The 14,383-nt window shown below is 46.2% G+C and overlaps 1 protein-coding gene across 1 annotated transcript in view; it reads right to left on the bottom strand.

The window, feature by feature from the left end:
* The window catches only part of LOC146042618 (dickkopf-related protein 3-like), a 72,065-nt gene extending 58,019 nt beyond the window's left edge, over window positions 1–14,046 (bottom strand). Inside the window, exon 1 of the mRNA XM_083162700.1 lies at window positions 13,762–14,046. Within this exon, the coding sequence (XP_083018826.1) occupies window positions 13,762–13,896 (135 nt within the window). The 5' untranslated portion in view covers window positions 13,897–14,046. The remainder of the gene's footprint in view (window positions 1–13,761) is intronic.
* Between the last annotated feature and the right edge of the window lie 337 nt (window positions 14,047–14,383).

The raw sequence follows: 14,383 nt of genomic DNA, 5'->3' as shown, positions 1-14,383 counted from the left end.
GAAGGAGTGATATTTGGATTTTGCAGCACAGATTCTGGTGGAATTTTGGTGGGTGCTATGTCGCATTAACAAGACCCCCAAAGCACCAATACAGTGGAACCCCCCCACAAGTGACCCCATTTTGCAAACTACACCCCTCAGGGAATTCATCTAGGGGTATAGTGTACATTTCAAACCCCCAGGGGTTTCACCAATTTTGATACAACTGGGCAGTGAAAATGAAAAATTACATTTTTTTACACAAAAATGCAGTTCTGGCTCCAAATTTGTCATTTTCACAAGGTATGAAGGAGACAAAGCACCCCAAAATCTGTGCCCCAATTTCTCCCGAGTACGGCAATGCCTCAAATGTGACCAAAAAATACCAGTTGGGTGCATGGTAGGACTCAGAAGGGAAGGAGTGATTTTTGGATTTTGCAGCTCAGATTCTGGTGGAATGTTGGTGGGTGCTATGTCGCATTAGCAAGACCCCCGAAGCACCAATACAGTGGAACCCCCCCACAAGTGACCCCATTTTGCAAACTACACCCCTCAGGGAATTCATCTAGGGGTATAGTGTACATTTCAAACCCCCAGGGGTTTCACCAATTTTGATACAACTGGGCTGTGCAAATGAAAAATTACATTTTTTACACAAAAATGCAGTTCTGGCTCAAAATTTTTCATTTTCACAAGGAATGAAGGAGACAAAGCACCCCAAAATCTGTGCCCCAATTTCTCCCGAGTATGGCAATGCCTCACATGTGACCAAAAAATACCAGTTGGGTGCATGGCAGGACTCAGAAGGGAAGGAGTGATATTTGGATTTTGCAGCACAGATTCTGGTGGAATTTTGGTGGGTGCTATGTCGCATTAACAAGACCCCCAAAGCACCAATACAGTGGAACCCCCCCACAAGTGACCCCATTTTGCAAACTACACCCCTCAGGGAATTCATCTAGGGGTATAGTGTACATTTCAAACCCCCAGGGGTTTCACCAATTTTGATACAACTGGGCTGTGCAAATGAAAAATTACATTTTTTACACAAAAATGCAGTTCTGGCTCAAAATTTTTCATTTTCACAAGGAATGAAGGAGACAAAGCACCCCAAAATCTGTGCCCCAATTTCTCCCGAGTACGGCAATGCCGCACATGTGACCAAAAAATACCAGTTGGGTGCATGGCAGGACTCAGAAGGGAAGGAGTGATATTTGGATTTTGCAGCACAGATTCTGGTGGAATTTTGGTGGGTGCTATGTCGCATTAACAAGACCCCCAAAGCACCAATACAGTGGAACCCCCCCACAAGTGACCCCATTTTGCAAACTACACCCCTCAGGGAATTCATCTAGGGGTATAGTGTACATTTCAAACCCCCAGGGGTTTCACCAATTTTGATACAACTGGGCAGTGAAAATGAAAAATTACATTTTTTTGCACAAAAATGCAGTTCTGGCTCCAAATTTGTCATTTTCACAAGGTATGAAGGAGAAAAAGCACCCCAAAATCTGTGCCCCAATTTCTCCCGAGTACGGCAATGCTTCATGTGTGACCAAAAAATGGCAGGACTCAGAAGGGAAGGAGTGATATTTGGATTTTGCAGCTCAGATTCTGGTGGAATTTTGGTGGGTGCTATGTCGCATTAGCAAGACCCCCGAAGCACCAATACAGTGGAACCCCCCCACAAGTGACCCCATTTTGCAAACTACACCCCTCAGGGAATTCATCTAGGGGTATAGTGTACATTTCAAACCCCCAGGGGTTTCACCAATTTTGATACAACTGGGCAGTGAAAATGAAAAATTACATTTTTTTACACAAAAATGCAGTTCTGGCTCCAAATTTGTCATTTTCACAAGGTATGAAGGAGAAAAAGCACCCCAAAATCTGTGCCCCAATTTCTCCCGAGTACGGCAATGCCTCACATGTGACCAAAAAATACCAGTTGGGTGCATGGCAGGACTCAGAAGGGAAGGAGTGATTTTTTGATTTTGCGGCTCAGATTCTGGTGGAATGAATGGTGGGTGCTATGTGGCATTAGCAAGACCCCCGAAGCACGGTGAAATGATGAACCTAATAATCCATAGATGTGTGGTATATTTTAAAACACTCCTTTATACAAAGGCCGGGTTTGTCGGGGCAAGTGTCACACTGGAAAATAGTTTGCTTTCTTATTCCCTTTTTATAGCAAACTTTGCACCTTTTTTGTGTCCTGCCCTTTTTTCCAGTGGAGGGGATTTCATCAGGAAAATGCTGCCCTGGTACAATACGGGGGCCAGTACTAGAAGTACTGGGGCCCTCTGCCTGCTGGTTCCCAAATATTAGGCCCTTTATGACTTCCTCTTGAAAGTGCATAAATGTCCCCCTTTGGCTGGTAGAACGGAATAGCACATAAGCGTTATACAGTGCCATCTGGATGATATACACGGCCAGCTTCTTGTACCAGATTTTTGTTTTCCGCAGGGGACTGTACGGCTTCAGTACCTGATCTGAAAGATCCACTCCGCCCATGTACCTATTGTAATCCAGGATACAATTAGGTTTTGAGGTGTGGGTACTGGTACCTCGTACAGGGACGGAGGTGGTACTGTCTCCGTGAATTGTTGTCAGTATAAGGACATCCCTCTTGTCCTTATATTTGACCAACAACATATTTTCGGTGCATATTCCCCTGCTTTCACCCCTTCTCATTACTTGGGCAATGTGCGTTTTTGGGAGGCCTCTTTGGTTCTTGCGCACAGTACCGCAAGCTGCTGTACCTCTTGAACCAAGGGCCTTAAACAGGGGGATGCTGGTGTAAAAGTTATCCACATAGAGGTGATAACCTTTATCCAGGAAGGGGTGCACTAAATCCCAGACAATTTTTCCACTAACACCTACGAGGGAGGGGGGGCATTCTGGCGGTTCAATTCTTGAATCCTTCCCTTCATATACCCTAAACCTGTGGGTGTACCCTGAGGTGCTTTCACACAGCTTATACATTTTTATGCCATACCTTGCCCTCTTACTGGGAAGGTACTGGCGGAATTTAACCCTTCCTTTAAAATGTATAAGGGACTCGTCTATGCAAATGAATTTATCTGGGATGTACATCTCTTCAAATTTGGCACTGAAGTGATCAATGACCGGCCTGACTTTGAATAGTCGGTCAAAGGTGGGATCATCTCTGGGTGGGCACTGTGCATTATCGGTGTAATGCAAAAATTTAAGGATTAACTCAAAACGAGTCCGGGTCATGGCCATACGGTAAAGTGGGGTGCTGTACAGAACATCTGTACTCCAATATTGCCTAATTTCTGGCTTTTTTACTATGCCCATATGAAACACCAGACCCCAAAACGTCATCATCTCTACTGCATCTACAGGGGTCCACCTAGCAAATGATGACGTGGGGTTTTGAGCAATAAACTGCTGGGCATATAAATTAGTTTGGTCCACCATTAAATTTATAAAATCATCAGAGAAAAATAATTTGAAAAAGTCAATTTCTCTGAGACCTGTGGAATCAAATTGGATTCCTGGGATGGCCAAAAACTCAGGAACCTGGGGCTCAAAATTGTCTGGTGGTGGGGTCCATACGAGATCAATTATTGGGGGGGGGTCTCAGCTGCTCTACGGGGGCGTCTTTGAGGGGGTCCCTCATCACTAGAGGAGGAAGAGGAGCTTAAGATGAATCCTTCAAATTCCCCGCTTGCCTCACTGGCTGTGTCAGAGTCAGAGGCAAGCATGGCATATGCCTCCTCCGCTGAATACATTCTTCTGGATGACTGGGATGACATTTGGGATGACATTTGGGATGCCATTTTTATTTTTGTGTTTCTGGTAGTGAAATGTTTCAACACGTGTATAGTGTAGGGGGGGTACAAACTTTATTTCAACCAGGGGGGTATGTAGTGTGTAGTGTGTATGTAGTGCAGAAAAAAAAAAAAATACTTTATACAGGAATTTGATTCCAATAAAAAAAAAAAAAATTGACGGGGTTAAAAAAAAAAAAAAAATTGAAGGGGTTAAAAAAAAAAAAAAAAAAAAAAGGTCCTGCGCCAAAAATTGAGCACAGATGTTGGTCAGTAACGTCCGTCACTGAACAGCGCTCAAAGGCAACAGGAATTTGATAAAAAAAAAAAAAAAAAATAGATCAACCCTGTGCCGAAAAAGCTGATCAGTGATGTACGTCACTGATCAGCGCACAGTGGCCACAGGACACCCACAAAATCACAGTGTGTGTAAAAAAAAAATTAAAAAAAGACCCCACAGCACCCTCAAAAAAAAAAAAAGGTGATCACTGATGCGACACTGATTACCAGTGAGGGGCAGCAGGTGCACAACCTTTGGTGCAACTGACAGTGCAACTGGCAGCAACTGACAGGTATATATATATAAAAAAAAAACCTCTGCACCCCCAAAAAGTTGCTGATCACCTCAGATATAGTGATCAGCACAAAAGGCGGGGGCAGCAGACACAAAATATAGCACTCTCTATCACTCTCTGTCACTATCTCTATCTCTCTATCTCTCACTATCTATCACTCTATGACACTGCAGCAGCAGCACTGACAGTTATATATATGAAAAATAACCCCTGCACCCCCAAAAAGTTGCTGGGGGTGCACAAAAGGGGGGCAGCAGACACAAAATATAGCAGTCTCTATCACTCTCTGTCACTATCTCTCTCTATCTCTCTATCTCTCACTATCTATCACTCTATGACACTGCAGCAGCAGCACTGACAGGTATATATATATAAAAAAAAAACCTGCGCCCCCAAAAAGTTGCTGATCAGTTAATTTATACTGATCAGCACAAAAGGGGGGGCAGCAGTCAGTTATATAAAAAATATATAGCACAATCTGTCACTATCTCTCTATCTCTCTCTATCTCTCTCTATCTCTCTCTATCTCTCTATCTATAACTCTATCACACTGCAGCAGCACAAAATATAGCACTCTCTGTCACTAGCCCTCTCTATCTCTCTCTATCTCTCTCTCTCTATCTCTCTATCTATAACTCGATGACACTGCAGCAGCACAACACAGCACAGGAAGTCACAAGAAGTAGCAAGATCCAGGCAGTGATCAGGTAAGTATTTTGCAAGGTTCAGGTCAGTATACTGCGGCAGCTAGGCACGGTGACCGCACTGCACGCAATTCCAGACCGGAATGGCGTCTGCAGTGCAGTCACCGTTAGTTTAAACCCCCCTCCATGGCTGTGATTGGTTCGTCGGTCCGACGAACCAATCACGGCCTTTGGGGGCGGGCGGGGTGAGGTGGGGTGACACCAGTGTCACCCTTACACCCCGCGGTGATTGGTGCTGTACTTTACAGCACCAATCACCTCCGATCCCTGTGTCACCGGCGAACGTTATTCGCCGGTGACACAGAAAACGCTGTGAATGGCTGTTCACACTGAACAGCCAATCACAGCGATCGCCGACGGGGGGGCGGCATCGCAGCCCCCCCTGGGCATGCAGGGACATGTCTGCTGTCAGGGAAGGGGTTAAAGGCAACTAGAAGCTGAACTGGTTGCTTTGTATTGGCGAGTGTTTTTTTTCTACCCAGTGTAGGTATTTTTGCTATATATATATAGAATAGAATAAAAGTAAACAAAGTAAAATAAATATAAAAAACAGTGCAACAAAGTCACCTACATACATACACATACAGTCCTTTGATGTATGTGACTTTGTTGCACTGTTTTTTATATTTATTTTACTTTGTTTATTCTGTTGTCATGGCGATGCGTGTGCGTGGTGAGCGGCGCCCTGACGTATTCCCAGATCCGTGATGCCGTACCTGTGGTCATGGCTACAGTGATGCGTGTGACGTCAGTGGGCAGTGCAAACCTGATTTCCCGCCACAGCCGCAATGTATCACTGGTGAGTAGTGTGGCCAATCCCGGGATCGGGATCGGCGGGATCCCGGGATTTGGCCTAAAAAAGTCCGGGATTCCAATCCTGGGATTTCGGGATTAGACTGCGCATGCGCAGTCTAATGCCGGGCAGCGTCTGAGCACTCGGTAAACTGACCCGGCGTGCGGCCTGCGTAGCGTGACAGTAGAGGTCACGCTGCGCAGGCCACACGTCACCAGTGACCGCCCGCCTACCCGCCGACCTGCCTCCGCCTGCCCGCCTCTTCTCCGCCGCCCGCCTGCTCGCCAGCCTGCCTCCGCCCACCTGCCTGCTGTCTTCGATTGAGGTGCACTTGTCGGGAGGCACCGTGCACCTCCAAAACCACTCCCGGCCGCCCGCCCGCTCCCTTATGTAAGTAGATGTGCGGGTCGGCCGGGGTGGGTCCAATGCTAATAATGGGCTTTTTGGTTTGGATGCCAATCCCGGGATCCCGGGAATCCCGGGATTGAGCATTTTTCAATCCCGGAACCCGGGATTGAAAAAATGCCCCGGGATTGGCATCCCTACTGGTGAGGGTATGTATATAAATGTATGTGGTTTCATTTTGTTTTGTATATCCTGATGACGAGACATTAAATAAAGAGTCTCGAAACGTTGATTACATACCAGCTTCAATTGAGATTTCTTATTTCCGAGTGCCGCCCACGCACTGTCCTGTATCGGGACTCCACGCCAGGAGTATCCAGGGAAGGCACCGGGCAAGTTGTTTGGTGAGAGGAGTGCATTCCCATCGCTGCTTGTATTTTGGCCAGATTGACTGAGCGGATCTCTCCGGCTGGGATTACTGCACCCATTGACGCTGTTATACAGGATCTCTTTCCAGTGCTCATTACGGTGGTGTGATGGAGCAAGGAGCCGACATGGCAAGTACACGATTGGTGATGGTGTCGACAGTGTGAATTTGGCACTGCAGACTATGGGCAGTTTGAAGTCATTTTCTGAATCACAGGCTGATAACATTCTGTTTAAACAACAATTGCAAGAGGACCTTGATGTATGTCCTGTGCAACACCTGTATAGAGACTTACTGAAATTAAAACAGCGAGAGGTAGATTACCGATACCACGGAATCACTCTCAGTGACTATTATAAAAGCAAGCAGATCCCAAGGGGATTCAGGGTGAAGAATGCACCCACAATCGGCCGCTTCAATGTGGCCTTCTGCCGTAAATGGATTGCAATTGTGAATAAATGCAGCTTCGATTTATTGCTACTTGTGATTGAGGAAGCAAACCGCGAGATGCTCCTTGCGAAAGAACAGATTGATTCGTTTGTTGTACAGCACAAAGATGCTTTGTCCGGTGATACTTCCTGCAATTGGTTCGAAAAATTGGACAACCAAGTTGCACAATATCGTAAGGAGTTGGTCCAATTTAAGAAAAGGAAAATGGACCGTGTTAAACTTGACTATGATCAAAACCGCGTTTACCATTGGGTGAACATTAATTCTGGACAGCAAGGACAATACCCTCGTGGTCATAGGAGACAACGTAATTATCGATCAGAGGATGGGAGAGAATCCTCTAATGAACCACTGACAACCAGTGACTCTGAAAGTGTGGGGACAAGGGGAATACGTAAAACCCCAGGTTCAGACCCTTTAGGGGTCCGCACAAGGATTGCCACTGGCGCAAAGCCACGCGGCGCGGTGGTCAATCCAAGAGGGCGAGGGAGAGGTCGCCCACCACTGAGAACCTAGTATTTAATCTTTCTAGTCAAGAGCTCACGGACACTGAACTGAGCGTTTTGAATCGTGGTTTATCTTTTGTACCGACTATGTCATTAAAACCTGTTGAGTGGGAGGTGGAGAAGTACAAGTTTTCGAGGCAACTTAAGTTGAGGGAGTTCGTCAATAAAAAGCAGAATATTACTAATGTTACCAATGTTGATATTCCTGAACAATTGCGTCTTTTGCAGCCACGATCGGTGTTTGAGCCACTGTCAAATAGTGCAACCATCAAAACTTTTAATCGCTCCCTTGACTATGAGGTGTCAGAGGCATTGAAACACCCCAAGAGTAAATGTGAGCAACATAATAACCTCTCAAGGTTAGAATTGGAAGCACTGAATGACATGGGCTCTTATACCGATATTGTATTTCGCCCCGCAGATAAAGGCGGGGCAATTGTTATACAAGATCTAAAAGACTACAAGTGTGAGATTGCCAGGCAATTGGCAGACACTAATGTGTATCGTATGTTGCCTAGAGACCCTACTAAGATATTTACGGTGGAGTTAGGGAGGGTGTTACAGGATGCGGTGACGGAGGGAGTTATTAGTGAAAATCTTGCTAAAGCTCTATTACCCAAGGCCCCTGTTGTCCCGCTCCTGTACACCCTTCCTAAGATCCATAAGAGTTTAATCACTCCACCTGGTCGGCCTATCATAGCCGCCAGGGATTCATTGTTCCAGAATGTCTCAACTTATATCGATGCTCTTCTTCAGCCATGCATTTCTTCCACCCCTGGCTTCTTGCAGGACACGACGTCCTTCCTTAAACGTTTATCTACTGTACAACTAGTCCCCCCTGGCAGTCTGTTGGTCAATCTTGATGTGACTAGCCTCTATACGGTGATACCCAACGACCAGGGTCTGGTGTCAGTTAAGAAACTGGTCGTTGGCAATCAATCGTATAGGGGCCCTGATACTGATTTTTTTCTGCGGTTATTGGAAATGGTGCTTACCCATAATTATTTTCTGTACGATGGAAGGTTCTACCTTCAGACCTCTGGGTGTGCGATGGGGTCGAATTTCGCCCCATCGTATGCTACTACTTTTATGCTGGAGATCGAGAAAGATCTCTTTTTTTCTGATATCGATGTTTCTCGCATGGTGTTATTCTATGCGAGATACATCGATGACCTATTCCTTATATGGAATGGTCCGTTGCAGGCTCTAACCCTTTTGATTGAGAAGCAGAATGCCAGTGGGAGTCCCATTAAACTTACATATACTGTCGACACAGTATCCGTCCACTTTTTGGATGTGTTGATTGAAGTAAATGAGGGTGTTATTTCGACGAGTGTCTACACTAAAGTGACTGATCGCAACTCCTTGCTACACGCATCTAGCTTCCACCCCAAGAGCATGAAATATGGGCTCCCCTTCTCTCAGTTTATAAGGGCAAGGAGGATATGCAGTACGGACCTTAAGGCAGAGTCTGAGATTGATAAAATGATTACCAAATTTCTATCCAGGGGCTATAAACTGTCAGCATTACTTCAGGCTAAAGACAAAGCCATGAGTAGGGATAGAGATGAGCTGCTCCAACAGAATAGAAAAGAAAAAGTCAAGGTAGACTCCCTTCGGTCAACCATTATAACACCACTAGCCCCATAATTAGTGCTACTAGCAAAAAATTATGGCCGCTTATTAGATCAGATGAGACATTGGGTCTCCAAGAAACCACACTTATGAACTGTTACAGCAGAGGCAGGAATGTCAGGGACATCATAGTGAAGGCAGATGTCACTGGTTTGAGTGCTACTAGCAGTGTACAATTCCTCAGACCTAAACTTGGTTGTTTTAAGTGCTTAGACTGCACCGCTTGTCGGTCTATGACTGCGAGTCCATATTTTCTTCATCCCCACTCCGGTAAAAAGCTGCTGATACAACATCGGTTAACATGTACCACCAAATTTATAGTATACATGCTATTTTGTCCCTGTTCTTTAAATTATGTTGGTAAGACAGAGAGAACCTTACGGGACCGTCTCGCTGGATAGCGTTCCGCAATTAAGGCTGCACTGGAGAAGAGGAGTAGTGACCAGCCGGTCGCATGCCATTTTCTCCAGGCCAGACATACTGTGGCAGCCCTAAAATGTATTATTATTGACCATGTACCCGTCTCTATACGTGGCGGTGACCGTGCCTTACAATTGCTGAGAAAAGAGGCTAGTTGGATTCAGCAATTGGGGACATTAGCACCTGGTGGCTTGAATGAGGCACCAGGTTTACACTGCTTTTTATAAATATGAGCATCGTATGTACAACTTCTACTGTCTCTTACTGCTTCTAGGTTTTTCATGCTGTATTCATTGCAGTAGCATTGTATTTCCTGTATTTTATTGCCTTTTGATGTATGTGACTTTGTTGCACTGTTTTTTATATTTATTTTACTTTGTTTATTCTGTTGTCATGGCGATGCGTGTGCGTGGTGAGCGGCGCCCTGACGTATTCCCAGATCTGTGATGCCGTACCTGTGTTCATGGCTACGGTGATGCGTGTGACGTCAGTGGGCAGCGCAAACCTGATTTCCCGCCACAGCCGCAATGTATCACTGGTGAGGGTATGTATATAAATGTATGTGGTTTCATTTTGTTTTGTATATCCTGATGACGAGACATTAAATAAAGAGTCTCGAAACGTTGATTACATACCCGCTTCAATTGAGATTTGCCACCCACGCACTGTCCTGTATCGGGACTCCACGCCAGGAGTATCCAGGAAAGGCACCGGGCAAGTTGTTTGGTGTGGGAGTGCATTCCCATCGCTGCTTGTATATATATATATATATATATATCAACAATTATATAGATGCACTGACACCTACAGTCCATTTAAAATAGACACTTTTCTTTTGTCTATGTGTGCTAGTTCTCCCGGACACCGGCGGCTCAGCGTCTGGACAAGCATGCTATCAGGCCCCCCTGCCCCTCTCTATGTTTTAGATCACGGGTGTCAAACACAAGGCCCGCGGGCCAAATCCGGCCCGCCAGACCTCGTCATGTGGCCAGTGCGAGGAGATATCACGCAGGGGCAGTGTGTCTAAAACAGGAGTGCAGCGGGCCACGTCCACATCCGCGGCCGACTTCCCTGTTCCTCCACTGTCGGCGGCCATGTTCCTGTAGGCACATATGTATGCGGCTACAGAAACATGGCCGCCGGCCTCCACGGCTACGTGGAGGAGGGCCCGGCCGCCTGTTCCCTCTGATGCCCGGCAGTGACAGACACTGGGTGGGGACGTCATGGCGATGACGCCGCCCGCCCATGCGTCTGTAGAGAAGTAGGAGCAGGCAGGGAAGCTGGACCGGGAGTCGGGGACAGTGTGGCCGCAGCAAGCAGTGAAGAAAAGCCGGAAGCCGCAGCAGCTGCAGGACAGACGGAGAAACAGTAAGTGAGGATGAGGATCACACTCACAATAAAAAAAATATATATATCTGCTGTTTCCTGAGGTGTCCCCGTGTATAATAATAATAATGCCATGACACCACAGGATGCTCCTCCTGTATAATCATTTATGTGTCATGGCATTACTTTTATTATATTATACAGGGGGAGCAGTCTGTGGTGTCATGGCATTATTATTATACAGGGGGAGCAGCCTGTGGTGTCATGGCATTCATTTTATATTATACAGGGGGAGCAGCCTGTGGTGTCATGGCATTATAATTATACAGGGGGACCTACAGATACAACCGACCCTTTGAGGGTGACCAAACTGCTGATGCGGCCCCCGATGAATTTGAGTTTGACACCCCTGTTTTAGATATATATACAGATGGAGCGGATCTCATTCAGGGAGGGGCTGGTGATGGATTCGCCATGGGCCAGAGGATGCGCACGCCCGAGATGCATGCGCCTCTCCTTTAACCAGAGCTCCTCCCAGGTCCCCGACGCCTCCCCGCAGTCCCCCACCTACCCACTCCCCCCCTAACCCTGCCCATCTCCCTGAAACGGAGAAGGGCACGGTTTGCGTACCAGCCCGCCTGGTGTGTGGGACGCTCACGCGTCCCAGTCAGATGGAGCACTGGCTCGTCAGCAGATGCGTTCTGGCACGCCACGGAGCTGAGTGAGAGGCGCTCCATGTGTGTGTGTGTGTGTGGTGTTCATTTCTGTGTCTCTGAAGTGAAATTACATCTCTTTCTGGGGGAGATTCTCTTATATTCGTGGCAAATCTGTTTATTTACTGTGTGTTTTTCGGCACATTTGCGCGCCGTTAGACTTCCTCACTTCTCCATATTCTCTACCTATTCAGCTACCGCAATCTGTTTGCGGTAACTGACCCCTCCGCGATCCCTGGCTTCGGTGTCTAGTGCGCATGCGCCCGCTGTGTGCTGAGCGGACGCTGCCTAGCACAGTGATTTAAGTATGTGCGTCTGTCTGCCAGGGCTGGTTATCGTCCTGACTAGATATAGATATAGATGTGGGTACAGGTAAGGTCACTTGCCAGACTGAAATTTTTAAATCATTGCTTTATTTCATCATTTTCTTACGCTGTCAATACTCTGGTCAACGTTTCGACCCGAATTACGGCCTTTATCAAGACTTGTTTTGACAGCCATCATAAATACATCGAACAAGTGCACACCTTGTGGTGTGGAGAGAGAAGCAACAAGATCTGTTGCACATGCCAACGCCGTGTTGCTACTCTCTCCACACCGCAAGGTGTGCACTTGTTCGATGTATTTATGATGGCTGTCAAAACAAGTCTTGATAAAGGCCCTAATTCGGGTCGAAACGTTGACCAGAGTATTGGCAGCGTATGAAAATGATGAAATAAAGCAATGATTTAAAAATTTCAGTCTGGCGAGTGACCTTACCTGTACCCACGTATATACTAAATATACTCCACATGGAGGACTATTTTGAGTGTGCACCCCAGCATTAAGGAACTTTTTAAGTGAGTGTCATCCCACCCCATGGGTATATATATATATATATATATATATATATTTAATTATGGGTTCATAAAATAAAAAATACCTCAAACCTCATGAGGCACATTGTTCCCCAAAGATTCAAAAAAAGACCTGAGCAAACAATTAGTACAAAACTTAAAAATAAAGAAATAAAACTTTAATAAACCTATATAAGAAATGCCTCATAGAGGATAACAAATAAAAGAAATGACACAGTTCCAGGATTGCACAATATTCAGCAGCCCTAAAGTACCTCTTCACCAGTGTGAGGAGGCGAATAAATAAGCTGTGGGAAATACCGCTGCGGGGCAGAGAGAATATGGGGGTAGATTTATTATAGCGGCGCTAAGATTTATTATCTGGTGATCAGGGGAATATGCGCAATCCCCGTGCCTTAAGGCAGGGGATAGCGCTTCCCCTGATCTATCACACCTGCTGGCCGGGCACTTTATCGGCGGCGGTGTGGGGCAGGAGGCATAGCGCAGCTACGATATTTCGTGCTGCGCCCCTGCCTCCTGCCTGATTTATGAATGGTCAGCATCGCAGACCGTTCCGCCGCCTGCAGCTATCGACTTCGACAGCTGCAGGCGGCGATGCCCTATACCTACGGCAGGGACAGCGCTGTCCCTGCTGCTGGCACTGAGCTGCGCTGGGATCTCGCGTGAGTAGCACGATCCCGCACATGCGCAGTCCAGCCGGCCGGGAGAAGAAGACAGCGCGTCAATGTTAACTGACGTGCTGTCAGCTGGAGGGGACATCGCCGGACGGGGGAGTTAGCGCTCCCCCGCTTCGTGGCAAGATCTTAGTAGATCTTATCAGTGTCCCCTTCTGCTTCGCCTCGCTAATGAGGCGAAGCAGGGAGTGTTATAGCGGCATAATATAATAAATCTACCCCAGACTACGGCGCCATTGAGGACCCGGGACCGCGGCGGTAAGCTATAGAGAATCTCCCCCTCTGTCTCACGCATGCACAAACACAAGGGTAATCACTAGGTAGCAGACTAGCTTTCGAAGCATTTGCTTCAAGCGGGTTTGCCAGTCTACTATAAATGTCTTATAGGATATGAGTTTTCCCAGTTCATAGACATCACTAATGAAATAGATGTATGATATTTTGCAATCAGAGGTCTTCAAGCCGAGTCAGCACAAATACAGTACATATGTATAAAATAATACAGTCAACATTTCCTTATAGCTATAACAACATAGCTTAGTGTTCTACATGCTTCTCACCTGGTACTGGATTGTAATTTCTGTCAAAGCATCTCTAGCCCCATCATATCCACTGTGGTCCTGATGAGAGAGTGAGGCTGGGGAGGAAGGGGTGCCCAAAACAATGACAAGAAAAGCAGGCAGCAGTAGATGCATTCTTGGGCCACACAGCAGGCACACAAAAGAATCCTTATTAGTAACACAGACATACAATTATTTGTAACATCAGTGCAACATCAACTGCATCCTAGCCTAGGCCAATCCAGGAGATATGGGTGTGATTGTATTCTGCACATTTGCTGTACAGTTTTGTTTCTAGTGAATGATACAGAAATACAATACTTTGTTAGAACTCCCCCTGCTGGACAAAGCACATAATATTGAGAATGATAGCAACTTATTGGCAGAATGTAATGAGCTGCACACTTTTACTAAAGTAAAGGTTTTATAGATGTGGAGATGTTGCCCATAGCAACCAATTAGATTTTACATTTATCTAGCACATTTTAGAAGTTAATATCTAGAATCCACTTCAATAAAACACACACTTTAGTAAATATACCCCTCAATCTCCCAATATAATAGCCGGGAAATTGAAGGCAGAAAAATCAAGCTGCCAGCAGCATGCATCTGCTTAACTACC

This window comes from Crinia signifera, chromosome 19, assembly GCF_055691185.1.
Source record: "Crinia signifera chromosome 19, ASM5569118v1, whole genome shotgun sequence".
Classification (NCBI taxonomy): domain Eukaryota; kingdom Metazoa; phylum Chordata; class Amphibia; order Anura; family Myobatrachidae; genus Crinia; species Crinia signifera.
The sequence above is the reverse complement of the archived record's forward strand: the minus strand, read 5'-3'. Positions and strand labels throughout refer to the sequence as shown.